This window comes from Corvus hawaiiensis, chromosome 26 (assembly GCF_020740725.1).
Source record: "Corvus hawaiiensis isolate bCorHaw1 chromosome 26, bCorHaw1.pri.cur, whole genome shotgun sequence".
Lineage (NCBI taxonomy): Eukaryota > Metazoa > Chordata > Aves > Passeriformes > Corvidae > Corvus > Corvus hawaiiensis.
This window is the reverse complement of record NC_063238.1, coordinates 44,636,397-44,661,520: the sequence shown is the minus strand read 5'-3', so window position 1 is coordinate 44,661,520 and position 25,124 is coordinate 44,636,397. Positions and strand designations below refer to the sequence as shown.

The following is a 25,124-nucleotide window of genomic DNA, read 5'->3' as shown; positions in this document are numbered from 1 at the left end:
TCTTTTCTTCTCTGAAAAAGCCTTTGTGGTTCTGAGTTAGAAGAAATGGAGCAGGAGGTGTCCTTGTATCATTGTGGGAAAAGGGACTCCCAGTCTCCAGATCAGAACTGGGGAGAAGTGTTGTAATGAGGCAGTGGGAGGTGACTCTTGGTGTCTCCTGAACACTGGTGAGGTCCCATGTGAGGTGTTGTGGGCAGCCTTTGTCTCCACAGTGGGAAAATGGAGTTGATTTAGTGAATCAAGACCAGTTCAGGACCCCCAAGATTCCAAAGAGGCTGATGAATCATTTGTAGAGGAGAAACTGAGAGAGCTGGGACTCCCAGGGCACAAGGGTGGACAGGGGGGTGTCATCAGTGTGTGCAAATTCCTGATGGCAGGGAATGAAGTCGAGGGAGCCGGGCTATTCTCAGCAGTGCACACATGCAGGAAGAGAAGGAAAGAGCAAAGGGAAAACAGATGGAATGCAATTGCTAAAGAAGGCAAAAATCTTTCATTGTGAGGCCACAGAGTGGAAGAGGTGTTGGAGTGCCTTTCCTGGGAGATCCAGCACTAAACTGTCCATGGTCCTGGAAATCCTGCTCTTGCTTGAGCAGGGGAGTTGAAGCACTTGCACTCCAGAGTTTCTGGCCAAGTGGAAGAGTTTGCTGGGAGGGTTCAAGAGTCCTGGTGGGGAAGAGAGTTCATCAAGTGTGTACTGACATGAAAGACTTTACCAGAGCTGTGCCTGGGAGAGCTTTGATGTATCAGGTGATGGGTGTGTGTCATGTTCTGGCAGGTGTCCCATCCTGTGCTTCCTTTGCCAGACTGTTTTATTAGTTGTTTTTACATATCTGTGAGGGAAGGTGTTGTTGCACATACCCCACCCCAATGTCTTGTTGAGCTGTGAAATGTGCTTGGTGAGGATGTGAGATGACTGGAATTACAAAAGAACAGGGGGCGTCCCAGTCTTTGATGCAGGACAACTTTATTGAGGCAAAAGAATGAGAAGACAGGAGAAAGAAGAAGGGATCCAGTGTGACGAGCAAGTAGGGCAACCACCAGGCAAGGTGGAGCTGTTGCCAGAACCCCAAGTTGGTGGTGTCAAGGGTGGTGCCGAGGGTCCTTAGCAGATGTAGCCACCCCTTCTGCCATAGCAGCCCAGGCCACCCAGCCCATAGCCAAATCCACGGCCATAGCCAAGGCCATAGCCAAAGCCACCAAATCCACCAGAGATGGGCTGTCCCTGCACACTGAGTTCACTACCAACAGCAGCTGAGGAGGTGGATCCGACAGCGGTGTTCTGGGGGAAGGAGGTCATGATGGGTCCTGGCAGGGTGACCAGCACAGAGGAAGGCTGGATGACAACGCTGGAGTCCTGGCATTGCAGGGCACAGGGCTCGTTGCAGCTGTTGGCCAGCGGGGTGGGTCCGCAGGGCTGGCAGCGGTTGTAGCAGGCCATGGGTGTGGTGTGGAGGGTCCCTGGAAGAGAGAGGGGTGTGAGGCAGGGCAGGGGTGTGGGGGTGTGAGGGGCGGTGATGCAGGAGGGTGAGGGAGTGTGGAGGCTGTTGTGGGGCTGTGGGGAGGTGTGAGGGCTGCTGAGGCTGGGATCGAGCGTGCTGGAAGAGAAGGGCCTGGGGGTGCAGGATCAGGAGGGTCAGGGGCTTGAGGCTCACCTGGTTGTCAGCAGGAGCAGAAGCAGAAGGTGTGAGGAGAAGCGTGTGAGGGAGAGAGGCACTGAGACAGCTTTTATGCTGGTTGTGGAGGGGCGGGGCAGCCTTGGGCCCTGCCCTCGGGGCATTTTGGAGGAGCATCTCTTGGCTGGCCCAACCTTGCAAGTCATGAGCTGGGGAGTGTTTTCATTCATGCAATCCTGCAATTCTGTGCTCTCCCCTTGAGGCTGTGTCCATCTGACCTTGGTGGCAGAACCTCTTAATCCAGAGAATTGGTGACCATTATCTTGTTTATGACATTAGGACATGTGGAAGATTCAGCCAAATCTTAGGAGAATTGGGGTATTGTCAGTGAGGTCCTGCCATGGCATGTTGACAACAGGTCCCATCTGAATTCTTCTCTTCTGCCTGGAAGAGCTCCCAGCTCTCTCAGCTTCTCTTCGTTTTGAGGATACCCCAGTCCCATCAGTGTCATGGTCTCCCTGTCGTGTTCTTGGTCAATCATTTCTATCACCTTGTTCCAGTGTGGGGCCCCACCAGTGGTGGGGACCAGGACAGTCCACTCCCTCAACCTTTCTAAAGCACCGGCACATGGGTTTGAAGGGTGGATTAACAAATGGATGGGGAATTGTGCTTTTCATGTGTCTTGCTCTCCTTATCCTTCACCATTTTTCCTTTCCATGGGTCAGTCACAGTCCAGCACTGGGACTCCACAGTGTGACCTTGCTGGTCCCAGCTGAGACAAGTGCTACGGGATGAACCAACACAAGACTTTGGGGAGCATGGAAGGCCTTGCTAAATCACAGGGATTGCTTTCCCATCTCCAACAGGAAAGGCTAGGAATACAGACAGGCTCTGAGTGTTGGCAGCATGGTGGGGAGGCAGAGAACAGCATGGAAAGGGCAGTTCCTCACAAGCAGTGCTCCTGCAAAGCCAGACCAGCCTGACAGTGATGTGATGGTTCAGGACCCCTCTTCACAATGCTCCTGAAAACCAGAACACACCAATGCCATGGGGTGACCTCACTGATCACACCCTATGCCCCTAAAGCTTTGGTCACATCTTCAGCCCACCATGACACACGCCGTCAACACCTGCCTTTAACCTCTAAGACATTTCAAATCTCCTTCCAAGGTCAGATGGACATGGCCTCAAAAGAAGGACATGGAGTTGCAGAATTCCACACAGCAACGCCCACACCATGGCAGAGGAGGGAAGAGGACCACGCTGACCAACCATTAGTAATTACTGGGTTTTGCTTGCAAGAAGAGATTATTAAGACTAAAAGGATATGAGATATGAAACCTTATGGCTTGAATGTGGAATAAACAAATTGACATGACAGACCAACCTGGGAAAAAAGGGATCAAGCCGAGCTGGTTCTTTGTATAATGGATTTCTTAATGAGGACAAGGAATATGCTTTAAATGACAGAATACGACATGTCGTGTAAAGATGAGAAACCTGAATGGACCGTGACACCAGAACAAGTTCAACCAGGCCAGCCTCTACTTTTCCAGATCCTCTCTCTTGATCCCATTTAGGACACAAGACCATGAGCTCCCTTTCATCCATAGGAACACTCCTACGTGCTATAACATTTCCAAGCAATTGCAGAGTGACCTCCCCAGGACATCAGCAGCTCCCTCAGCATTCCTGGGTGCAACACAATGACTGATGGAAATCCAGTGGCACAGAACAGAGTCCCAGTCTTCAAAAGGCACCCACAAAACACAGCACACCAGTGCCACAAAATTACCTCAGTGATGATATCGCAACTCTGCTGTGCTCTGGTTGTTTATTCATCCTGACCTGTCATGTATTGAACATTCAAATCGTCCCAAATACCAACCCATGAAAGCGGCCGCCAAGGTCAGATGGAAATGGCCTCAGGAGCCGGTCATGACACTGCAGAATTCTGTGAAGGAAAACACTCCCCAAAAACACTCCCCACCTCATGACTCACCAACTGGGCCAGCCAAGAGCTTCAGCTTGCAAAATGCCCCAAGGCCACGGGACAAGGCTGTCCCGCCCCTCCATGACCAGCATAAAAGCTGGCCCCAGCACCTCTCTGCCCCACACACTTCTTCTGACACCTTCTCCTTCTGCTCCTGCATACAACAAGGTGAGCCTCAAGCCCCTGATCCTCCTGCTCCTGCACCCTGGCCCTTCTCTTCCAGCACGCTCAGCCCCAGCCTCAGCAGCCCTCACGCCTCCCCACAGCCCCACAACAGACTCCACACTCTCTCACCCTCCTGCATCACCGCCCCTTCAACCCCTCCACCCCTGCCCTGCCTCACTCCCCTCTCTCTTCCAGGGACCCTCCACACCACACCCATGGCCTGCTACAACCGCTGCCAGCCCTGCGGACCCACCCCGCTGGCCAACAGCTGCAACGAGCCCTGTGCCCTGCAATGCCAGGACTCCAGCGTTGTCATCAACCCTTCCCCTGTGCAGGTCACCCTGCCAGGACCCATCATGACCTCCTTCCCCCAGAACACCGCCGTCGGATCCACCTCCTCGGCTGCTGTTGGCACTGAACTCAGTGTGCAGGGACAGCCCATCTCTGGTGGATTTGGTGGCTTTGGCTATGGCCTTGGCTATGGCCGTGGATTTGGCTATGGGCTGGGAGGCCTGGGCTGCTATGGCAGAAGGGGTGGCTACATCTGCTAAGGACTCTCAGCACCACCCCTGACACCAGCCATCCACTCCCTGGAACACATCTCAGGCACTGAAGGCGCCTCTCTGGGCCGAGGCTCTCAAACTGGCTCAGCGCTTCCAGATCCTGCCCTCAGGACACCAAGCAAGGCAGCAGCCAAGGGGCCAGCCCGGGCTGCCTACAAGCATGGCCCATCTCCCTTCTTCATTTTCTTCCACTGGCTGCTCTGCATCGCCCCTTTGGCTCTGTCCAGTCCCCTCTGCTGCAAACCCCTTCTCCCAAGCCAGAGACCATTGGCCACCTCTGCTGGGCTGCTCCCAGTGTGGGGCAGGAAGGCTGTGATGCTCTGGCCAAACCTACTGCAAGCAAAGGACCTCGGCTGATGGTTGCCCTGATTGCACCTCAGCCCAGTTAACCTTCCACTGACTGCTCCTGCTTTTTCACTATTTTGTCGCAATAAAGTTTTTCTTGCATGACAACTACAGATGTCCGTTATCTGAATGGAGGTCGTAATGAAGTTGGTGTGAAACTTGTTTCCCTTTTAGTGCCCCATAGGAGAGCAGGAATCCAGAGTCCAAGTGTCTCCAGGAGAAGTTTAGGTTGGATATTAAGGAATATTCCTTCATGGTGAGGGTTGTCCTTCCTGTCACAGACTGCAGAGGGTAGTGGTGGAGTCATCATCCCTGCAGGGATTTAATATCCCTGTAGATGTGTCACTTGGGGACATGAGTAAGTGGTGGTCTTGGTGGTGTTGAGGGAAAGGTTAAACTTTATATTTTAAATTTAGATCTTTTTCAAGAAAAAGGTTTCTAAGATCTGGCTGTTTAGTGGTGGATTTCATAATCCTGCATTATCAGTTGGACTCAATTTCAAGGGTCTTTTCCTGCTGAACTGATTCCAGGAAGGTCGGTGGCACCTGTGCAAGGGAGCAGAGGCCAAATGAGAGTGGCAGCAGGGGAGAGGTGAGCCAGGTCTTTGGGGTCTTGAGTCGTGGAGAGTGCCCAGGGCTGAGGCCACTCCTCTTGGAGGATTTCTGTTCAGGAAATGGCCCTTGTCTGAGCTCTGTGTCAGCTCTGTCCCAGTGACTCGGCCTGGGCATGAGGAGAGAGCTGTGGCTGCTGTTGAAGTCAACCCTTTTGTGAAGCCTTTGAGGCTCCTTGCCATTTCACGCTCCCAGAGCAGCCGAGCAAGTCTGGGTTTCCTGAGAGTGCAGTGAGTGGGCTGCGAGTGGCTAAGGGGCTGTGCCCAGAGGCTGCAGATCAGTGGCCCAAAGTGCCAATAGAGGCAAGTCTCAAGGGAAGTAGGTCAAGAGTTGTATCCATGGGGCCAATCCTGTTCAACATCCTCACCAATGACATGGGCAGTGGGACTGTTGTCCCATCAGCAAGTTGGCAGATAATGGAGCGGCTGAGGGTTAAAGGAATCTCCTGAAGTTCAAGTAAGGGAAATGTGAAGTTCTTCATCTGGTCAGGAATGGCACTGGGCCCCAGGTCATGCAGGGGGCTGAGGCTGGAAAGATGCTTTGCTGAGCAGGACCCTGTGGTGCTGGTGGAGAGCAAAGGGACCACAAGGTCTCAATCCTTTCCTTCCTTGAAAAGGCATCACCACTGCCCGAGATAGGTTTCAGACAGTTCTTGTCATGAAGTTGGGAGAAGTGGCCTTTCCTCTCTTTAGCGCACTGGTGGGGTCCCGTGTGAGGTGGTGTGGGCAGTTCTGGGCTGCCCAGGGAAAGAAGCACAAGGGCTTAGTGAAACAAGTCTAGATCAGGGCTACCAAGATACTGAAATGGCTGGAGAATCATTCCTAGAGGATTGAGAGAGCTGAGACCGCCAGGGGACAAGGATGGACAGGAGGGTGTCATCAGTGTGTGCAAATCCCTGATGGCAGGGATTGAAGTTGAGGGAGCCCGGCTGTTCTCAGCAGTGCACACACAAGGGGGAAGAGCACAAGTGAAAACAGATGGAATTCCATGGGCAAAGAAGGCCAAAGAATCTTTGAGTGTGAGAGTGGTCACAGTGTGGAAAAGCGGATGGAGTTTCTGTCGTGGGAGATCCAAAACTGAGCTGGCCATGGTTCTGGAAATGCTGCCCTTGCATACTTTGCTTGAGCAGAGGAGAATGAAGCACTTGAACTCCGGAGCTCGTGCTCAAGTGGATGATGGTGTTCCTCCTGTTTGCTGGGCGGGTTCAAGAGTCCCACCGGGAAGAGATTTTGTCAAGTGTGTGCTGCCAGAGAGAGACTTTGCCAGAGCCATGCACAGGAGAGCATGGATGCGTCAAAGCGTAGTGGGTCCTAGGTTTGTGTCATGTTCTGGAAGGTGTCCCCTCCTCCCCTGCTTCCAGTGCCTGTCTTGGTTGTTACTGGTGTTGATATCTTTGCTAAGAGAGGTGTTGCCTGTCTTGGTGGTTACTGGTGTTGATATCTTTGCTAAGAGAGGTGTTTTGGTTCTTTTCCATCCACACCAATGGCCTGTCTGGCATTGTGCTGGGTGTGGATGTGAGCTCATTGGAATTCAAAAAGACAATGAGGCATCTCAGGCTTTGATGCAGGAAAACTTTATTGAGGCAAAAAAAAAAAGAACAGACAGGAGAAAGAAGGAATCCAGAGTGACGCACAAGCAGGGAGATCATCAGCTGAGGTACTTTGCTTGCAGGAACTGTTGCCAGAGCCCCAAACTGGTGGAGTTAAACGTGGTGCTGAGGGCCCTTAGCAGATGTAGCCACCCCTTCTGCCATAGCAGCCCAGGCCTCCCAGCCCATAGCCAAATCCACGGCCATAGCCAAGGCCATAGCCAAAGCCACCAAATCCACCAGAGATGGGCTGTCCCTGCACACTGAGTTCAGTGCCCACGGCAGCCGAGGAGGTGGATCCGACAGCGGTGTTCTGGGGGAAGGAGGTCATGATGGGTCCCGGCAGGGTGACCAGCACGGGGGAAGGGTTGATGACAACGTGGGAGTCCTGGCATTGCAGGGCACAGGGCTCGTTGCAGCTGTTGGCCAGCGGGGTGGGTCCGCAGGGCTGGCAGCGGTTGTAGCAGGCCATGGCTGTGGTGTGGAGGGTTCCTGGAAGAGAGAGGGGAGTGAGGCAGGGCAGGGGTGTGGGGGTGTGAGGGGCGGTGATGCAGGAGGGTGAGGGAGTTTGGAGTCTGTTGTGGGGCTGTGGGGAGGTGTGAGGGCTTCTGAGGCTGGGGCTGAGCGTCCTGGCAGAGAGGGGCCTGGGGGTGCAGGATCATGAGGGGTAGGGGCTTGAGACTCACCTGGTTGTCAGCAGGAGAAGGAGGAGAAGGTGTCAGGAGAAGTGTGTGAGGGAGAGAGGCTCTGGGCAGGCTTTTATGCTGGTCGTGGAGGGGCGGGACAGCCTTGTCCCATGGCCTTGGGGCATTTTGCAGGCTGCAGCTCATGGCTGTCCCAGCCTGGTGAGTCATGAGGTAGGGAGTGTTTTCGTTCCTGAAATTCTCTAGTTTCATGTTCTGCCCTTGAGTCTGTGCCCATCTGACCTTGGCGGCAGCTTTCATGAGTTGGTGTTTGGGAGGATTGGATTGTTCAATGTGTGTCAAGGAGGGCTGAATAAACAACCAGAGCCCTGGAGATTTGCAATGTCATCAGTGATGTCATGTTGTGGCTCTGGTGTGCTGTGCTTTGTGCGTGCCCTGTGAAGACTGGGCCCCTCTTCTGTGCCACTGGATGTCCATCAGTCTCTGTGTTGCCCCCAGGTACACTGAGGGATCTGCTGATGTCCGGGGGAGGTCGCTCTGCAATCGCTCAGAAAGCTCCTGGTGTCTGGGAATGCTTCCTGATGGATGAAAAAGAACTCATGCCCTTGTGTCTTGAATGGGATCAAGAGAGAGGATATTTAAAAGGGGAGGTTATTTAGGCTGAACTTGTTCCAGCGTTATGATCCATTTGCATTTCTCAAGTTTACATGACAATGTACTCTGCCATTTAAACTGTATTCTTTGACCTTGTTAAGAAATCCAATAAACAAACAACAAACTGGGCTTGATCCCTTTTTTTCCCAGGCTGGCTGTGACATCAATTCACTTATTCCGCATTCAAGCCACAAGTTTCATAACTCATAACCTGTAATTGTTAATGTTGTGTTCCTGTATGCAAACAACCGATAATTACTAACGGACCATCAGTGAGCTCCACTGTCCTTCTCTGATGAGGTAGGTGTGTGTGTATTTGTGGAATTGTGCAATTCCATGTCCTGCTCCTGAGGCCCTGTGCACCTGTGGCGGCAACTTTTAATTGCAAGTATTAAGAGGTCAAATTCTTTTGTTGATGGTTCACGTCAGGGGAGGCTGAAGATGTGACCCAAGCTTTGGAGAGGTGGGATGTCATCACTGAGGTCACCTTGTGGCCCTTGTGTGCCATGGTTTGTGGGTGCCTTCTGAAAAGTTACCCCCAATTTCTCACAGTGCTGACTGGCTGGTCTGGACTTTGCAGCTGTGCCAAGGAGGAGGTGTTGCACCTTCCATTGCCTTCCATCCGTCCATGCATTTATCCCAGTTGGCAAAGCCTGACATCAGACCTCACCTTTTTGTTTGGACATGCTCAGTGGGTGCTTGGGTGATGACACTCTTGCCTCAAAGGCTTTGATATCCAGGGCCGTTTGGGTCTTCACTTGGGCTGATTGCCATGGTCTGAGGCCACTTGGAACTGTCTGAATGAGGATTTGGAGGTTGCCCAGGGTTGTTGGAGGAGAACATTGCATAGTCCCCAACAAGCCAGGCAAGTCCAGGTTGTGTCAGTGCCCAGCATAGTGGCCTGAGAAATGTCTGAAGAGCTGGACCTGGAGGCTTGTGGTCAGTGTCCCGAAGTCCTGATGGAAGCCAGGCTCCAGTGCTGCAGCCCAGGAGTTGGATCCACTGGGCCAACACTGAAAACCTGACGGGTTCTGGACATTTGCTGGAGCTCAGCATGGGCAGATGCCAAGTGCTTTTTCTTGGGAGGAGTCATCCCAGGTAGGAAGGAATGTCTGGGTATCAGTTGGAACAATTCTTTTCTTCTCTGAAAAAGCCTTTGTGGTTCTGAGTTAGAAGAAATGGAGCAGGAGGTGTCCTTGTATCATTGTGGGAAAAGGGACTCCCAGTCTCCAGATCAGAACTGGGGAGAAGTGTTGTAATGAGGCAGTGGGAGGTGACTCTTGGTGTCTCCTGAACACTGGTGAGGTCCCATGTGAGGTGTTGTGGGCAGCCTTTGTCTCCACAGTGGGAAAATGGAGTTGATTTAGTGAATCAAGACCAGTTCAGGACCCCCAAGATTCCAAAGAGGCTGATGAATCATTTGTAGAGGAGAAACTGAGAGAGCTGGGACTCCCAGGGCACAAGGGTGGACAGGGGGGTGTCATCAGTGTGTGCAAATTCCTGATGGCAGGGAATGAAGTCGAGGGAGCCGGGCTATTCTCAGCAGTGCACACATGCAGGAAGAGAAGGAAAGAGCAAAGGGAAAACAGATGGAATGCAATTGCTAAAGAAGGCAAAAATCTTTCATTGTGAGGCCACAGAGTGGAAGAGGTGTTGGAGTGCCTTTCCTGGGAGATCCAGCACTAAACTGTCCATGGTCCTGGAAATCCTGCTCTTGCTTGAGCAGGGGAGTTGAAGCACTTGCACTCCAGAGTTTCTGGCCAAGTGGAAGAGTTTGCTGGGAGGGTTCAAGAGTCCTGGTGGGGAAGAGAGTTCATCAAGTGTGTACTGACATGAAAGACTTTACCAGAGCTGTGCCTGGGAGAGCTTTGATGTATCAGGTGATGGGTGTGTGTCATGTTCTGGCAGGTGTCCCATCCTGTGCTTCCTTTGCCAGACTGTTTTATTAGTTGTTTTTACGTATCTGTGAGGGAAGGTGTTGTTGCACATACCCCACCCCAATGTCTTGTTGAGCTGTGAAATGTGCTTGGTGAGGATGTGAGATGACTGGAATTACAAAAGAACAGGGGGCGTCCCAGTCTTTGATGCAGGACAACTTTATTGAGGCAAAAGAATGAGAAGACAGGAGAAAGAAGAAGGGATCCAGTGTGACGAGCAAGTAGGGCAACCACCAGGCAAGGTGGAGCTGTTGCCAGAACCCCAAGTTGGTGGTGTCAAGGGTGGTGCCGAGGGTCCTTAGCAGATGTAGCCACCCCTTCTGCCATAGCAGCCCAGGCCACCCAGCCCATAGCCAAATCCACGGCCATAGCCAAGGCCATAGCCAAAGCCACCAAATCCACCAGAGATGGGCTGTCCCTGGGCACTGAGTTCACTACCAACAGCAGCTGAGGAGGTGGATCCAACGGCGGTGTTCTGGGGGAAGGAGGTCATGATGGGTCCTGGCAGGGTGACCAGCACAGAGGAAGGCTGGATGACAATGCTGGAGTCCTGGCATTGCAGGGCACAGGGCTCGTTGCAGCTGTTGGCCAGCGGGGTGGGTCCGCAGGGCTGGCAGCGGTTGTAGCAGGCCATGGCTGTGGTGTGGAGGGTCCCTGGAAGAGAGAGGGGTGTGAGGCAGGGCAGGGGTGTGGGGGTGTGAGGGGCGGTGATGCAGAAGGGTGAGGGAGTGTGGAGGCTGTTGTGGGGCTGTGGGGAGGTGTGAGGGCTGCTGAGGCTGGGATCGAGCGTGCTGGAAGAGAAGGGCCTGGGGGTGCAGGATCAGGAGGGTCAGGGGCTTGAGGCTCACCTGGTTGTCAGCAGGAGCAGAAGCAGAAGGTGTGAGGAGAAGCGTGTGAGGGAGAGAGGCACTGAGACAGCTTTTATGCTGGTTGTGGAGGGGCGGGGCAGCCTTGGGCCCTGCCCTCGGGGCATTTTGGAGGAGCATCTCTTGGCTGGCCCAACCTTGCAAGTCATGAGCTGGGGAGTGTTTTCATTCATGCAATCCTGCAATTCTGTGCTCTCCCCTTGAGGCTGTGTCCATCTGACCTTGGTGGCAGAACCTCTTAATCCAGAGAATTGGTGACCATTATCTTGTTTATGACATTAGGACATGTGGAAGATTCAGCCAAATCTTAGGAGAATTGGGGTATTGTCAGTGAGGTCCTGCCATGGCATGTTGACAACAGGTCCCATCTGAATTCTTCTCTTCTGCCTGGAAGAGCTCCCAGCTCTCTCAGCTTCTCTTCATTTTGAGGATACCCCAGTCCCATCAGTGTCATGGTCTCCCTGTCGTGTTCTTGGTCAATCATTTCTATCACCTTGTTCCAGTGTGGGGCCCCACCAGTGGTGGGGACCAGGACAGTCCACTCCCTCAACCTTTCTAAAGCACCGGCACATGGGTTTGAAGGGTGGATTAACAAATGGATGGGGAATTGTGCTTTTCATGTGTCTTGCTCTCCTTATCCTTCACCATTTTTCCTTTCCATGGGTCAGTCACAGTCCAGCACTGGGACTCCACAGTGTGACCTTGCTGGTCCCAGCTGAGACAAGTGCTACGGGATGAACCAACACAAGACTTTGGGGAGCATGGAAGGCCTTGCTAAATCACAGGGATTGCTTTCCCATCTCCAACAGGAAAGTCTAGGAATACAGACAGGCTCTGAGTGTTGGCAGCATGGTGGGGAGGCAGAGAACAGCATGGAAAGGGCAGTTCCTCACAAGCAGTGCTCCTGCAAAGCCAGACCAGCCTGACAGTGATGTGATGGTTCAGGACCCCTCTTCACAATGCTCCTGAAAACCAGAACACACCAATGCCATGGGGCGACCTCACTGATCACACCCTATGCCCCTAAAGCTTTGGTCACATCTTCAGCCCACCATGACACACGCCGTCAACACCTGCCTTTAACCTCTAAGACATTTCAAATCTCCTTCCAAGGTCAGATGGACATGGCCTCAAAAGAAGGACATGGAGTTGCAGAATTCCACACAGCAACGCCCACACCATGGCAGAGGAGGGAAGAGGACCACGCTGACCAACCATTAGTAATTACTGGGTTTTGCTTGCAAGAAGAGATTATTAAGACTAAAAGGATATGAGATATGAAACCTTATGGCTTGAATGTGGAATAAACAAATTGACATGACAGACCAACCTGGGAAAAAAGGGATCAAGCCGAGCTGGTTCTTTGTATAATGGATTTCTTAATGAGGACAAGGAATATGCTTTAAATGACAGAATACGACATGTCGTGTAAAGATGAGAAACCTGAATGGACCGTGACACCAGAACAAGTTCAACCAGGCCAGCCTCTACTTTTCCAGATCCTCTCTCTTGATCCCATTTAGGACACAAGACCATGAGCTCCCTTTCATCCATAGGAACACTCCTACGTGCTATAACATTTCCAAGCAATTGCAGAGTGACCTCCCCAGGACATCAGCAGCTCCCTCAGCATTCCTGGGTGCAACACAATGACTGATGGAAATCCAGTGGCACAGAACAGAGTCCCAGTCTTCAAAAGGCACCCACAAAACACAGCACACCAGTGCCACAAAATTACCTCAGTGATGATATCGCAACTCTGCTGTGCTCTGGTTGTTTTTTCGTCCTGACCTATGTATTGAACATTCAAATCGTCCCAAATACCAACCCATGAAAGCGGCCGCCAAGGTCAGATGGAAATGGCCTCAGGAGCCGGTCATGACATTGCAGAATTCTGTGAAGGAAAACACTCCCCAAAAACACTCCCCACCTCATGACTCACCAACTGGGCCAGCCAAGAGCTTCAGCTTGCAAAATGCCCCAAGGCCACGGGACAAGGCTGTCCCGCCCCTCCACGACCAGCATAAAAGCCGGCCCCAGCACCTCTCTCCCTCACACACTTCTTCTGACACCTTCTCCTTCTGCTCCTGCTCACAACCAGGTGAGCCTCAAGCCCCTGATCCTCCTGCTCCTGCACCCTGGCCCTTCTCTTCCAGCACGCTCAGCCCCAGCCTCAACAGCCCTCACGCCTCCCCACAGCCCCACAACAGCCTCCACACTCCCTCACCCTCCTGCATCACCGCCCCTTCAACCCCTCCACCCCTGACCTGCCTCTCTCCCCTCTCTCTTCCAGGGACCCTCCACACCACACCCATGGCCTGCTACAACCGCTGCCAGCCCTGCGGACCCACCCCGCTGGCCAACAGCTGCAACGAGCCCTGTGCCCTGCAATGCCAGGACTCCAGCGTTGTCATCCAGCCTTCCTCTGTGCTGGTCACCCTGCCAGGACCCATCATGACCTCCTTCCCCCAGAACACCGCCGTCGGATCCACCTCCTCGGCTGCTGTTGGCACTGAACTCAGTGTGCAGGGACAGCCCATCTCGGGTGGATTTGGTGGCTTTGGCTCTGGCCTTGGCTACGGCCGTGGATTTGGCTATGGGCTGGGAGGCCTGGGCTGCTATGGCAGAAGGGGTGGCTACATCTGCTAAGGACTCTCAGCACCACCCCTGACACCAGCCATCCACTCCCTGGAACACATCTCAGGCACTGAAGGCGCCTCTCTGGGCCGAGGCTCTCAAACTGGCTCAGCGCTTCCAGCTCCTGCTCTCAGGCCACCAAGCAAGGCAGCAGCCAAGGGGCCAGCCCGGGCTGCCTGCAAGCATGGCCCATCTCCCTTCTTCCTTTTCTTCCACTGGCTGCTCTGCATCGCCCCTTTGGCTCTGTCCAGTCCCCTCTGCTGCAAACCCCTTCTCCCAAGCCAGAGACCATTGGGCACCTCTGCTGGGCTGCTCCCAGTGTGGGGCAGGAAGGCTGTGATGCTCTGGCCAAACCTACTGCAAGCAAAGGACCTCGGCTGATGGTTGCCCTGATTGCACCTCAGCCCAGTTAACCTTCCACTGACTGCTCCTGCTTTTTCACTATTTTGTCGCAATAAAGTTTTTCTTGCATGACAACTACAGATGTCCGTTATCTGAATGGAGGTCGTAATGAAGTTGGTGTGAAACTTGTTTCCCTTTTAGTGCCCCATAGAAGAGCAGGAATCCAGAGTCCAACAGCCTCCAGGTGAAGTTTAGGTTGGATATTAAGGAATATTCCTTCATGGAGATGGTTGTCCTTCCTGTCACAGACTGCAGAGGGTAGTGGTGGAGTCATCATCCCTGCAGGGATTTAATATCCCTGTAGATGTGTCACTTGGGGACATGAGTAAGTGGTGGTCTTGGTGGTGTTGAGGGAAAGGTTAAACTTTATATTTTAAATTTAGATCTTTTTCAAGAAAAAGGTTTCTAAGATCTGGCTGTTTAGTGGTGGATTTCATAATCCTGCATTATCAGTTGGACTCAATTTCAAGGGTCTTTTCCTGCTGAACTGATTCCAGGAAGGTCGGTGGCACCTGTGCAAGGGAGCAGAGGCCAAATGAGAGTGGCAGCAGGGGAGAGGTGAGCCAGGTCTTTGGGGTCTTGAGTCGTGGAGAGTGCCCAGGGCTGAGGCCACTCCTCTTGGAGGATTTCTGTTCAGGAAATGGCCCTTGTCTGAGCTCTGTGTCAGCTCTGTCCCAGTGACTCGGCCTGGGCATGAGGAGAGAGCTGTGGCTGCTGTTGAAGTCAACCCTTTTGTGAAGCCTTTGAGGCTCCTTGCCATTTCACGCTCCCAGAGCAGCCGAGCAAGTCTGGGTTTCCTGAGAGTGCAGTGAGTGGGCTGCGAGTGGCTAAGGGGCTGTGCCCAGAGGCTGCAGATCAGTGGCCCAAAGTGCCAATAGAGGCAAGTCTCAAGGGAAGTAGGTCAAGAGTTGTATCCATGGGGCCAATCCTGTTCAACATCCTCACCAATGACATGGGCAGTGGGACTGTTGTCCCATCAGCAAGTTGGCAGATAATGGAGCGGCTGAGGGTTAAAGGAATCTCCTGAAGTTCAAGTAAGGGAAATGTGAAGTTCTTCATCTGGTCAGGAATGGCACTGGGCCCCAGGTCATGCAGGGGGCTGAGGCTGGAAAGATGCTTTGCTGAGCAGGACCCTGTGGTGCTGGTGGAGAGCAAAGGGACCACAAGGTCTCAATCCTTTCCTTCCTTGAAAAGGCATCACCACTGCCCGAGATAGGTTTCAGACAGTTCTTGTCATGAAGTTGGGAGAAGTGGCCTTTCCTCTCTTTAGCGCACTGGTGGGGTCCCGTGTGAGGTGGTGTGGGCAGTTCTGGGCTGCCCAGGGAAAGAAGCACAAGGGCTTAGTGAAACAAGTCTAGATCAGGGCTACCAAGATACTGAAATGGCTGGAGAATCATTCCTAGAGGATTGAGAGAGCTGAGACCGCCAGGGGACAAGGATGGACAGGAGGGTGTCATCAGTGTGTGCAAATCCCTGATGGCAGGGATTGAAGTTGAGGGAGCCCGGCTGTTCTCAGCAGTGCACACACAAGGGGGAAGAGCACAAGTGAAAACAGATGGAATTCCATGGGCAAAGAAGGCCAAAGAATCTTTGAGTGTGAGAGTGGTCACAGTGTGGAAAAGCGGATGGAGTTTCTGTCGTGGGAGATCCAAAACTGAGCTGGCCATGGTTCTGGAAATGCTGCCCTTGCATACTTTGCTTGAGCAGAGGAGAATGAAGCACTTGAACTCCGGAGCTCGTGCTCAAGTGGATGATGGTGTTCCTCCTGTTTGCTGGGCGGGTTCAAGAGTCCCACCGGGAAGAGATTTTGTCAAGTGTGTGCTGCCAGAGAGAGACTTTGCCAGAGCCATGCACAGGAGAGCATGGATGCGTCAAAGCGTAGTGGGTCCTAGGTTTGTGTCATGTTCTGGAAGGTGTCCCCTCCTCCCCTGCTTCCAGTGCCTGTCTTGGTTGTTACTGGTGTTGATATCTTTGCTAAGAGAGGTGTTGTGGTTCTTTTCCATCCACACCAATGGCCTGTCTGGCATTGTGCTGGGTGTGGATGTGAGCTCATTGGAATTCAAAAAGACAATGAGGCATCTCAGGCTTTGATGCAGGAAAACTTTATTGAGGCAAAAAAAAAAAGAACAGACAGGAGAAAGAAGGAATCCAGAGTGACGCACAAGCAGGGAGATCATCAGCTGAGGTACTTTGCTTGCAGGAACTGTTGCCAGAGCCCCAAACTGGTGGAGTTAAACGTGGTGCTGAGGGCCCTTAGCAGATGTAGCCACCCCTTCTGCCATAGCAGCCCAGGCCTCCCAGCCCATAGCCAAATCCACGGCCATAGCCAAGGCCATAGCCAAAGCCACCAAATCCACCAGAGATGGGCTGTCCCTGCACATTGAGTTCAGTGCCCACGGCAGCCGAGGAGGTGGATCCGACAGCGGTGTTCTGGGGGAAGGAGGTCATGATGGGTCCCGGCAGGGTGACCAGCACGGGGGAAGGGTTGATGACAACGTGGGAGTCCTGGCATTGCAGGGCACAGGGCTCGTTGCAGCTGTTGGCCAGCGGGGTGGGTCCGCAGGGCTGGCAGCGGTTGTAGCAGGCCATGGCTGTGGTGTGGAGGGTTCCTGGAAGAGAGAGGGGAGTGAGGCAGGGCAGGGGTGTGGGGGTGTGAGGGGCGGTGATGCAGGAGGGTGAGGGAGTTTGGAGTCTGTTGTGGGGCTGTGGGGAGGTGTGAGGGCTTCTGAGGCTGGGGCTGAGCGTCCTGGCAGAGAGGGGCCTGGGGGTGCAGGATCATGAGGGGTAGGGGCTTGAGACTCACCTGGTTGTCAGCAGGAGAAGGAGGAGAAGGTGTCAGGAGAAGTGTGTGAGGGAGAGAGGCTCTGGGCAGGCTTTTATGCTGGTCGTGGAGGGGCGGGACAGCCTTGTCCCATGGCCTTGGGGCATTTTGCAGGCAGCAGCTTTTGCCTGTCCCAGCCTGGTGAGTCATGAGGTAGGGAGTGTTTTCGTTCCTGAAATTCTCTAGTTTCATGTTCTGCCCTTGAGTCTGTGCCCATCTGACCTTGGCGGCAGCTTTCATGAGTTGGTGTTTGGGAGGATTGGATTGTTCAATGTGTGTCAAGGAGGGCTGAATAAACAACCAGAGCCCTGGAGATTTGCAATGTCATCAGTGATGTCATGTTGTGGCTCTGGTGTGCTGTGCTTTGTGCGTGCCCTGTGAAGACTGGGCCCCTCTTCTGTGCCACTGGATGTCCATCAGTCTCTGTGTTGCCCCCAGGTACACTGAGGGATCTGCTGATGTCCGGGGGAGGTCGCTCTGCAATCGCTCAGAAAGCTCCTGGTGTCTGGGAATGCTTCCTGATGGATGAAAAAGAACTCATGCCCTTGTGTCTTGAATGGGATCAAGAGAGAGGATATTTAAAAGGGGAGGTTATTTAGGCTGAACTTGTTCCAGCGTTATGATCCATTTGCATTTCTCAAGTTTACATGACAATGTACTCTGCCATTTAAACTGTATTCTTTGACCTTGTTAAGAAATCCAATAAACAAACAACAAACTGGGCTTGATCCCTTTTTTTCCCAGGCTGGCTGTGACATCAATTCACTTATTCCGCATTCAAGCCACAAGTTTCATAACTCATAACCTGTAATTGTTAATGTTGTGTTCCTGTATGCAAACAACCGATAATTACTAACGGACCATCAGTGAGCTCCACTGTCCTTCTCTGATGAGGTAGGTGTGTGTGTATTTGTGGAATTGTGCAATTCCATGTCCTGCTCCTGAGGCCCTGTGCACCTGTGGCGGCAACTTTTAATTGCAAGTATTAAGAGGTCAAATTCTTTTGTTGATGGTTCACGTCAGGGGAGGCTGAAGATGTGACCCAAGCTTTGGAGAGGTGGGATGTCATCACTGAGGTCACCTTGTGGCCCTTGTGTGCCATGGTTTGTGGGTGCCTTCTGAAAAGTTACCCCCAGTTTCTCACAGTGCTGACTGGCTGGTCTGGACTTTGCAGCTGTGCCAAGGAGGAGGTGTTGCACCTTCCATTGCCTTCCATCCGTCCATGCATTTATCCCAGTTGGCAAAGCCTGACATCAGACCTCACCTTTTTGTTTGGACATGCTCAGTGGGTGCTTGGGTGATGACACTCTTGCCTCAAAGGCTTTGATATCCAGGGCCGTTTGGGTCTTCACTTGGGCTGATTGCCAAGGTCTGAGGCCACTTGGAACTGTCTGAATGAGGATTTGGAGGTTGCCCAGGGTTGTTGGAGGAGAACATTGCATAGTCCCCAACAAGCCAGGCAAGTCCAGGTTGTGTCAGTGCCCAGCATAGTGGCCTGAGAAATGTCTGAAGAGCTGGACCTGGAGGCTTGTGGTCAGTGTCCCGAAGTCCTGATGGAAGCCAGGCTCCAGTGCTGCAGCCCAGGAGTTGGATCCACTGGGCCAACACTGAAAACCTGACGGGTTCTGGACATTTGCTGGAGCTCAGCATGGGCAGATGCCAAGTGCTTTTTCTTGGGAGGAGTCATCCCAGGTAGGAAGGAATGTCTGGGTATCAGTTGGAACAATTCTTTTCTTCTCTGAAAAAGCCTTTGTGGTTCTGAGTTAGAAGAAATGGAGCAGGAGGTGTCCTTGTATCATTGTGGGAAAAGGGACTCCCAGTCTCCAGATCAGAACTGGGGAGAAGTGTTGTAATGAGGCAGTGGGAGGTGACTCTTGGTGTCTCCTGAACACTGGTGAGGTCCCATGTGAGGTGTTGTGGGCAGCCTTTGTCTCCACAGTGGGAAAATGGAGTTGATTTAGTGAATCAAGACCAGTTCAGGACCCCCAAGATTCCAAAGAGGCTGATGAATCATTTGTAGAGGAGAAACTGAGAGAGCTGGGACTCCCAGGGCACAAGGGTGGACAGGGGGGTGTCATCAGTGTGTGCAAATTCCTGATGGCAGGGAATGAAGTCGAGGGAGCCGGGCTATTCTCAGCAGTGCACACATGCAGGAAGAGAAGGAAAGAGCAAAGGGAAAACAGATGGAATGCAATTGCTAAAGAAGGCAAAAATCTTTCATTGTGAGGCCACAGAGTGGAAGAGGTGTTGGAGTGCCTTTCCTGGGAGATCCAGCACTAAACTGTCCATGGTCCTGGAAATCCTGCTCTTGCTTGAGCAGGGGAGTTGAAGCACTTGCACTCCAGAGTTTCTGGCCAAGTGGAAGAGTTTGCTGGGAGGGTTCAAGAGTCCTGGTGGGGAAGAGAGTTCATCAAGTGTGTACTGACATGAAAGACTTTACCAGAGCTGTGCCTGGGAGAGCTTTGATGTATCAGGTGATGGGTGTGTGTCATGTTCTGGCAGGTGTCCCATCCTGTGCTTCCTTTGCCAGACTGTTTTATTAGTTGTTTTTACATATCTGTGAGGGAAGGTGTTGTTGCACATACCCCACCCCAATGTCTTGTTGAGCTGTGAAATGTGCTTGGTGAGGATGTGAGATGACTGGAATTACAAAAGAACAGGGGGCGTCCCAGTCTTTGATGCAGGACAACTTTATTGAGGCAAAAGAATGAGAAGACAGGAGAAAGAAGAAGGGATCCAGTGTGACGAGCAAGTAGGGCAACCACCAGGCAAGGTGGAGCTGTTGCCAGAACCCCAAGTTGGTGGTGTCAAGGGTGGTGCCGAGGGTCCTTAGCAGATGTAGCCACCCCTTCTGCCATAGCAGCCCAGGCCACCCAGCCCATAGCCAAATCCACGGCCATAGCCAAGGCCATAGCCAAAGCCACCAAATCCACCAGAGATGGGCTGTCCCTGCACACTGAGTTCACTACCAACAGCAGCTGAGGAGGTGGATCCGACAGCGGTGTTCTGGGGGAAGGAGGTCATGATGGGTCCTGGCAGGGTGACCAGCACAGAGGAAGGCTGGATGACAACGCTGGAGTCCTGGCATTGCAGGGCACAGGGCTCGTTGCAGCTGTTGGCCAGCGGGGTGGGTCCGCAGGGCTGGCAGCGGTTGTAGCAGGCCATGGGTGTGGTGTGGAGGGTCCCTGGAAGAGAGAGGGGTGTGAGGCAGGTCAGGGGTGTGGGGGTGTGAGGGGCGGTGATGCAGGAGGGTGAGGGAGTGTGGAGGCTGTTGTGGGGCTGTGGGGAGGTGTGAGGGCTGCTGAGGCTGGGATCGAGCGTGCTGGAAGAGAAGGGCCTGGGGGTGCAGGATCAGGAGGGTCAGGGGCTTGAGGCTCACCTGGTTGTCAGCAGGAGCAGAAGCAGAAGGTGTGAGGAGAAGCGTGTGAGGGAGAGAGGCACTGAGACAGCTTTTATGCTGGTTGTGGAGGGGCGGGGCAGCCTTGGGCCCTGCCCTCGGGGCATTTTGGAGGAGCATCTCTTGGCTGGCCCAACCTTGCAAGTCATGAGCTGGGGAGTGTTTTCATTCATGCAATCCTGCAATTCTGTGCTCTCCCCTTGAGGCTGTGTCCATCTGACCTTGGTGGCAGAACCTCTTAATCCAGAGAATTGGTGACCATTATCTTGTTTATGACATTAGGACATGTGGAAGATTCAGCCAAATCTTAGGAGAATTGGGGTATTGTCAGTGAGGTCCTGCCATGGCATGTTGACAACAGGTCCCATCTGAATTCTTCTCTTCTGCCTGGAAGAGCTCCCAGCTCTCTCAGCTTCTCTTCGTTTTGAGGATACCCCAGTCCCATCAGTGTCATGGTCTCCCTGTCGTGTTCTTGGTCAATCATTTCTATCACCTTGTTCCAGTGTGGGGCCCCACCAGTGGTGGGGACCAGGACAGTCCACTCCCTCAACCTTTCTAAAGCACCGGCACATGGGTTTGAAGGGTGGATTAACAAATGGATGGGGAATTGTGCTTTTCATGTGTCTTGCTCTCCTTATCCTTCACCATTTTTCCTTTCCATGGGTCAGTCACAGTCCAGCACTGGGACTCCACAGTGTGACCTTGCTGGTCCCAGCTGAGACAAGTGCTACGGGATGAACCAACACAAGACTTTGGGGAGCATGGAAGGCCTTGCTAAATCACAGGGATTGCTTTCCCATCTCCAACAGGAAAGGCTAGGAATACAGACAGGCTCTGAGTGTTGGCAGCATGGTGGGGAGGCAGAGAACAGCATGGAAAGGGCAGTTCCTCACAAGCAGTGCTCCTGCAAAGCCAGACCAGCCTGACAGTGATGTGATGGTTCAGGACCCCTCTTCACAATGCTCCTGAAAACCAGAACACACCAATGCCATGGGGTGACCTCACTGATCACACCCTATGCCCCTAAAGCTTTGGTCACATCTTCAGCCCACCATGACACACGCCGTCAACACCTGCCTTTAACCTCTAAGACATTTCAAATCTCCTTCCAAGGTCAGATGGACATGGCCTCAAAAGAAGGACATGGAGTTGCAGAATTTCACACAGCAACGCCCACACCATGGCAGAGGAGGGAAGAGGACCACGCTGACCAACCATTAGTAATTACTGGGTTTTGCTTGCAAGAAGAGATTATTAAGACTAAAAGGATATGAGATATGAAACCTTATGGCTTGAATGTGGAATAAACAAATTGACATGACAGACCAACCTGGGAAAAAAGGGATCAAGCCGAGCTGGTTCTTTGTATAATGGATTTCTTAATGAGGACAAGGAATATGCTTTAAATGACAGAATACGACATGTCGTGTAAAGATGAGAAACCTGAATGGACCGTGACACCAGAACAAGTTCAACCAGGCCAGCCTCTACTTTTCCAGATCCTCTCTCTTGATCCCATTTAGGACACAAGACCATGAGCTCCCTTTCATCCATAGGAACACTCCTACGTGCTATAACATTTCCAAGCAATTGCAGAGTGACCTCCCCAGGACATCAGCAGCTCCCTCAGCATTCCTGGGTGCAACACAATGACTGATGGAAATCCAGTGGCACAGAACAGAGTCCCAGTCTTCAAAAGGCACCCACAAAACACAGCACACCAGTGCCACAAAATTACCTCAGTGATGATATCGCAACTCTGCTGTGCTCTGGTTGTTTATTCATCCTGACCTGTCATGTATTGAACATTCAAATCGTCCCAAATACCAACCCATGAAAGCGGCCGCCAAGGTCAGATGGAAATGGCCTCAGGAGCCGGTCATGACACTGCAGAATTCTGTGAAGGAAAACACTCCCCAAAAACACTCCCCACCTCATGACTCACCAACTGGGCCAGCCAAGAGCTTCAGCTTGCAAAATGCCCCAAGGCCACGGGACAAGGCTGTCCCGCCCCTCCATGACCAGCATAAAAGCTGGCCCCAGCACCTCTCTGCCCCACACACTTCTTCTGACACCTTCTCCTTCTGCTCCTGCATACAACAAGGTGAGCCTCAAGCCCCTGATCCTCCTGCTCCTGCACCCTGGCCCTTCTCTTCCAGCACGCTCAGCCCCAGCCTCAGCAGCCCTCACGCCTCCCCACAGCCCCACAACAGACTCCACACTCTCTCACCCTCCTGCATCACCGCCCCTTCAACCCCTCCACCCCTGCCCTGCCTCACTCCCCTCTCTCTTCCAGGGACCCTCCACACCACACCCATGGCCTGCTACAACCGCTGCCAGCCCTGCGGACCCACCCCGCTGGCCAACAGCTGCAACGAGCCCTGTGCCCTGCAATGCCAGGACTCCAGCGTTGTCATCAACCCTTCCCCTGTGCAGGTCACCCTGCCAGGACCCATCATGACCTCCTTCCCCCAGAACACCGCCGTCGGATCCACCTCCTCGGCTGCTGTTGGCACTGAACTCAGTGTGCAGGGACAGCCCATCTCTGGTGGATTTGGTGGCTTTGGCTATGGCCTTGGCTATGGCCGTGGATTTGGCTATGGGCTGGGAGGCCTGGGCTGCTATGGCAGAAGGGGTGGCTACATCTGCTAAGGACTCTCAGCACCACCCCTGACACCAGCCATCCACTCCCTGGAACACATCTCAGGCACTGAAGGCGCCTCTCTGGGCCGAGGCTCTCAAACTGGCTCAGCGCTTCCAGATCCTGCCCTCAGGACACCAAGCAAGGCAGCAGCCAAGGGGCCAGCCCGGGCTGCCTACAAGCATGGCCCATCTCCCTTCTTCATTTTCTTCCACTGGCTGCTCTGCATCGCCCCTTTGGCTCTGTCCAGTCCCCTCTGCTGCAAACCCCTTCTCCCAAGCCAGAGACCATTGGCCACCTCTGCTGGGCTGCTCCCAGTGTGGGGCAGGAAGGCTGTGATGCTCTGGCCAAACCTACTGCAAGCAAAGGACCTCGGCTGATGGTTGCCCTGATTGCACCTCAGCCCAGTTAACCTTCCACTGACTGCTCCTGCTTTTTCACTATTTTGTCGCAATAAAGTTTTTCTTGCATGACAACTACAGATGTCCGTTATCTGAATGGAGGTCGTAATGAAGTTGGTGTGAAACTTGTTTCCCTTTTAGTGCCCCATAGGAGAGCAGGAATCCAGAGTCCAAGTGTCTCCAGGAGAAGTTTAGGTTGGATATTAAGGAATATTCCTTCATGGTGAGGGTTGTCCTTCCTGTCACAGACTGCAGAGGGTAGTGGTGGAGTCATCATCCCTGCAGGGATTTAATATCCCTGTAGATGTGTCACTTGGGGACATGAGTAAGTGGTGGTCTTGGTGGTGTTGAGGGAAAGGTTAAACTTTATATTTTAAATTTAGATCTTTTTCAAGAAAAAGGTTTCTAAGATCTGGCTGTTTAGTGGTGGATTTCATAATCCTGCATTATCAGTTGGACTCAATTTCAAGGGTCTTTTCCTGCTGAACTGATTCCAGGAAGGTCGGTGGCACCTGTGCAAGGGAGCAGAGGCCAAATGAGAGTGGCAGCAGGGGAGAGGTGAGCCAGGTCTTTGGGGTCTTGAGTCGTGGAGAGTGCCCAGGGCTGAGGCCACTCCTCTTGGAGGATTTCTGTTCAGGAAATGGCCCTTGTCTGAGCTCTGTGTCAGCTCTGTCCCAGTGACTCGGCCTGGGCATGAGGAGAGAGCTGTGGCTGCTGTTGAAGTCAACCCTTTTGTGAAGCCTTTGAGGCTCCTTGCCATTTCACGCTCCCAGAGCAGCCGAGCAAGTCTGGGTTTCCTGAGAGTGCAGTGAGTGGGCTGCGAGTGGCTAAGGGGCTGTGCCCAGAGGCTGCAGATCAGTGGCCCAAAGTGCCAATAGAGGCAAGTCTCAAGGGAAGTAGGTCAAGAGTTGTATCCATGGGGCCAATCCTGTTCAACATCCTCACCAATGACATGGGCAGTGGGACTGTTGTCCCATCAGCAAGTTGGCAGATAATGGAGCGGCTGAGGGTTAAAGGAATCTCCTGAAGTTCAAGTAAGGGAAATGTGAAGTTCTTCATCTGGTCAGGAATGGCACTGGGCCCCAGGTCATGCAGGGGGCTGAGGCTGGAAAGATGCTTTGCTGAGCAGGACCCTGTGGTGCTGGTGGAGAGCAAAGGGACCACAAGGTCTCAATCCTTTCCTTCCTTGAAAAGGCATCACCACTGCCCGAGATAGGTTTCAGACAGTTCTTGTCATGAAGTTGGGAGAAGTGGCCTTTCCTCTCTTTAGCGCACTGGTGGGGTCCCGTGTGAGGTGGTGTGGGCAGTTCTGGGCTGCCCAGGGAAAGAAGCACAAGGGCTTAGTGAAACAAGTCTAGATCAGGGCTACCAAGATACTGAAATGGCTGGAGAATCATTCCTAGAGGATTGAGAGAGCTGAGACCGCCAGGGGACAAGGATGGACAGGAGGGTGTCATCAGTGTGTGCAAATCCCTGATGGCAGGGATTGAAGTTGAGGGAGCCCGGCTGTTCTCAGCAGTGCACACACAAGGGGGAAGAGCACAAGTGAAAACAGATGGAATTCCATGGGCAAAGAAGGCCAAAGAATCTTTGAGTGTGAGAGTGGTCACAGTGTGGAAAAGCGGATGGAGTTTCTGTCGTGGGAGATCCAAAACTGAGCTGGCCATGGTTCTGGAAATGCTGCCCTTGCATACTTTGCTTGAGCAGAGGAGAATGAAGCACTTGAACTCCGGAGCTCGTGCTCAAGTGGATGATGGTGTTCCTCCTGTTTGCTGGGCGGGTTCAAGAGTCCCACCGGGAAGAGATTTTGTCAAGTGTGTGCTGCCAGAGAGAGACTTTGCCAGAG

The 25,124-nt window shown here is 52.9% G+C and overlaps 6 protein-coding genes across 8 annotated transcripts in view; 3 read left to right on the top strand and 3 right to left on the bottom strand.

The window, feature by feature from the left end:
* LOC125317028 (feather beta keratin-like) overlaps positions 1–25,124 on the bottom strand; it is a 65,669-nt gene that overhangs the window by 30,267 nt on the left and 10,278 nt on the right. The gene's annotated exons all lie outside the window — the stretch shown is intronic.
* On the top strand, positions 3,987–4,425 carry LOC125317044 (feather beta keratin-like). The gene has a single exon (XM_048286643.1). The coding sequence runs from the start codon at positions 3,987–3,989 to the stop codon at positions 4,320–4,322; it is 336 nt and encodes a 111-aa protein (XP_048142600.1). The 3' UTR covers positions 4,323–4,425.
* On the bottom strand, positions 6,833–10,997 carry LOC125317032 (feather beta keratin-like). 2 transcript variants are annotated; one of them, XM_048286627.1, is made up of 2 exons: positions 10,962–10,997; positions 6,833–7,370 (listed from the first exon to the last, which is right to left on the bottom strand). In XM_048286627.1, exon 2 carries the CDS (start codon positions 7,348–7,350, stop codon positions 7,015–7,017), a length of 336 nt encoding a protein of 111 aa, XP_048142584.1. In that variant the 5' UTR covers positions 7,351–7,370; positions 10,962–10,997; the 3' UTR covers positions 6,833–7,014. The 2 variants fall into 2 exon arrangements, with proteins under 2 accessions (XP_048142584.1, XP_048142585.1); XM_048286628.1 differs by lacking the exon at positions 10,962–10,997 and adding an exon at positions 7,565–7,598.
* On the top strand, positions 13,293–14,022 carry LOC125317035 (feather keratin B-4-like). The gene has a single exon (XM_048286633.1). It carries the CDS (start codon positions 13,293–13,295, stop codon positions 13,626–13,628), a length of 336 nt encoding a protein of 111 aa, XP_048142590.1. The 3' UTR covers positions 13,629–14,022.
* Positions 16,049–20,254, bottom strand: LOC125317033 (feather beta keratin-like). 2 transcript variants are annotated; one of them, XM_048286630.1, is made up of 2 exons: positions 20,219–20,254; positions 16,049–16,627 (listed from the first exon to the last, which is right to left on the bottom strand). In XM_048286630.1, exon 2 carries the CDS (start codon positions 16,605–16,607, stop codon positions 16,272–16,274), a length of 336 nt encoding a protein of 111 aa, XP_048142587.1. In that variant the 5' UTR covers positions 16,608–16,627; positions 20,219–20,254; the 3' UTR covers positions 16,049–16,271. The 2 variants fall into 2 exon arrangements, with proteins under 2 accessions (XP_048142587.1, XP_048142588.1); XM_048286631.1 differs by lacking the exon at positions 20,219–20,254 and adding an exon at positions 16,822–16,855.
* On the top strand, positions 22,553–22,991 carry LOC125317045 (feather beta keratin-like). The gene has a single exon (XM_048286645.1). The coding sequence runs from the start codon at positions 22,553–22,555 to the stop codon at positions 22,886–22,888; it is 336 nt and encodes a 111-aa protein (XP_048142602.1). The 3' UTR covers positions 22,889–22,991.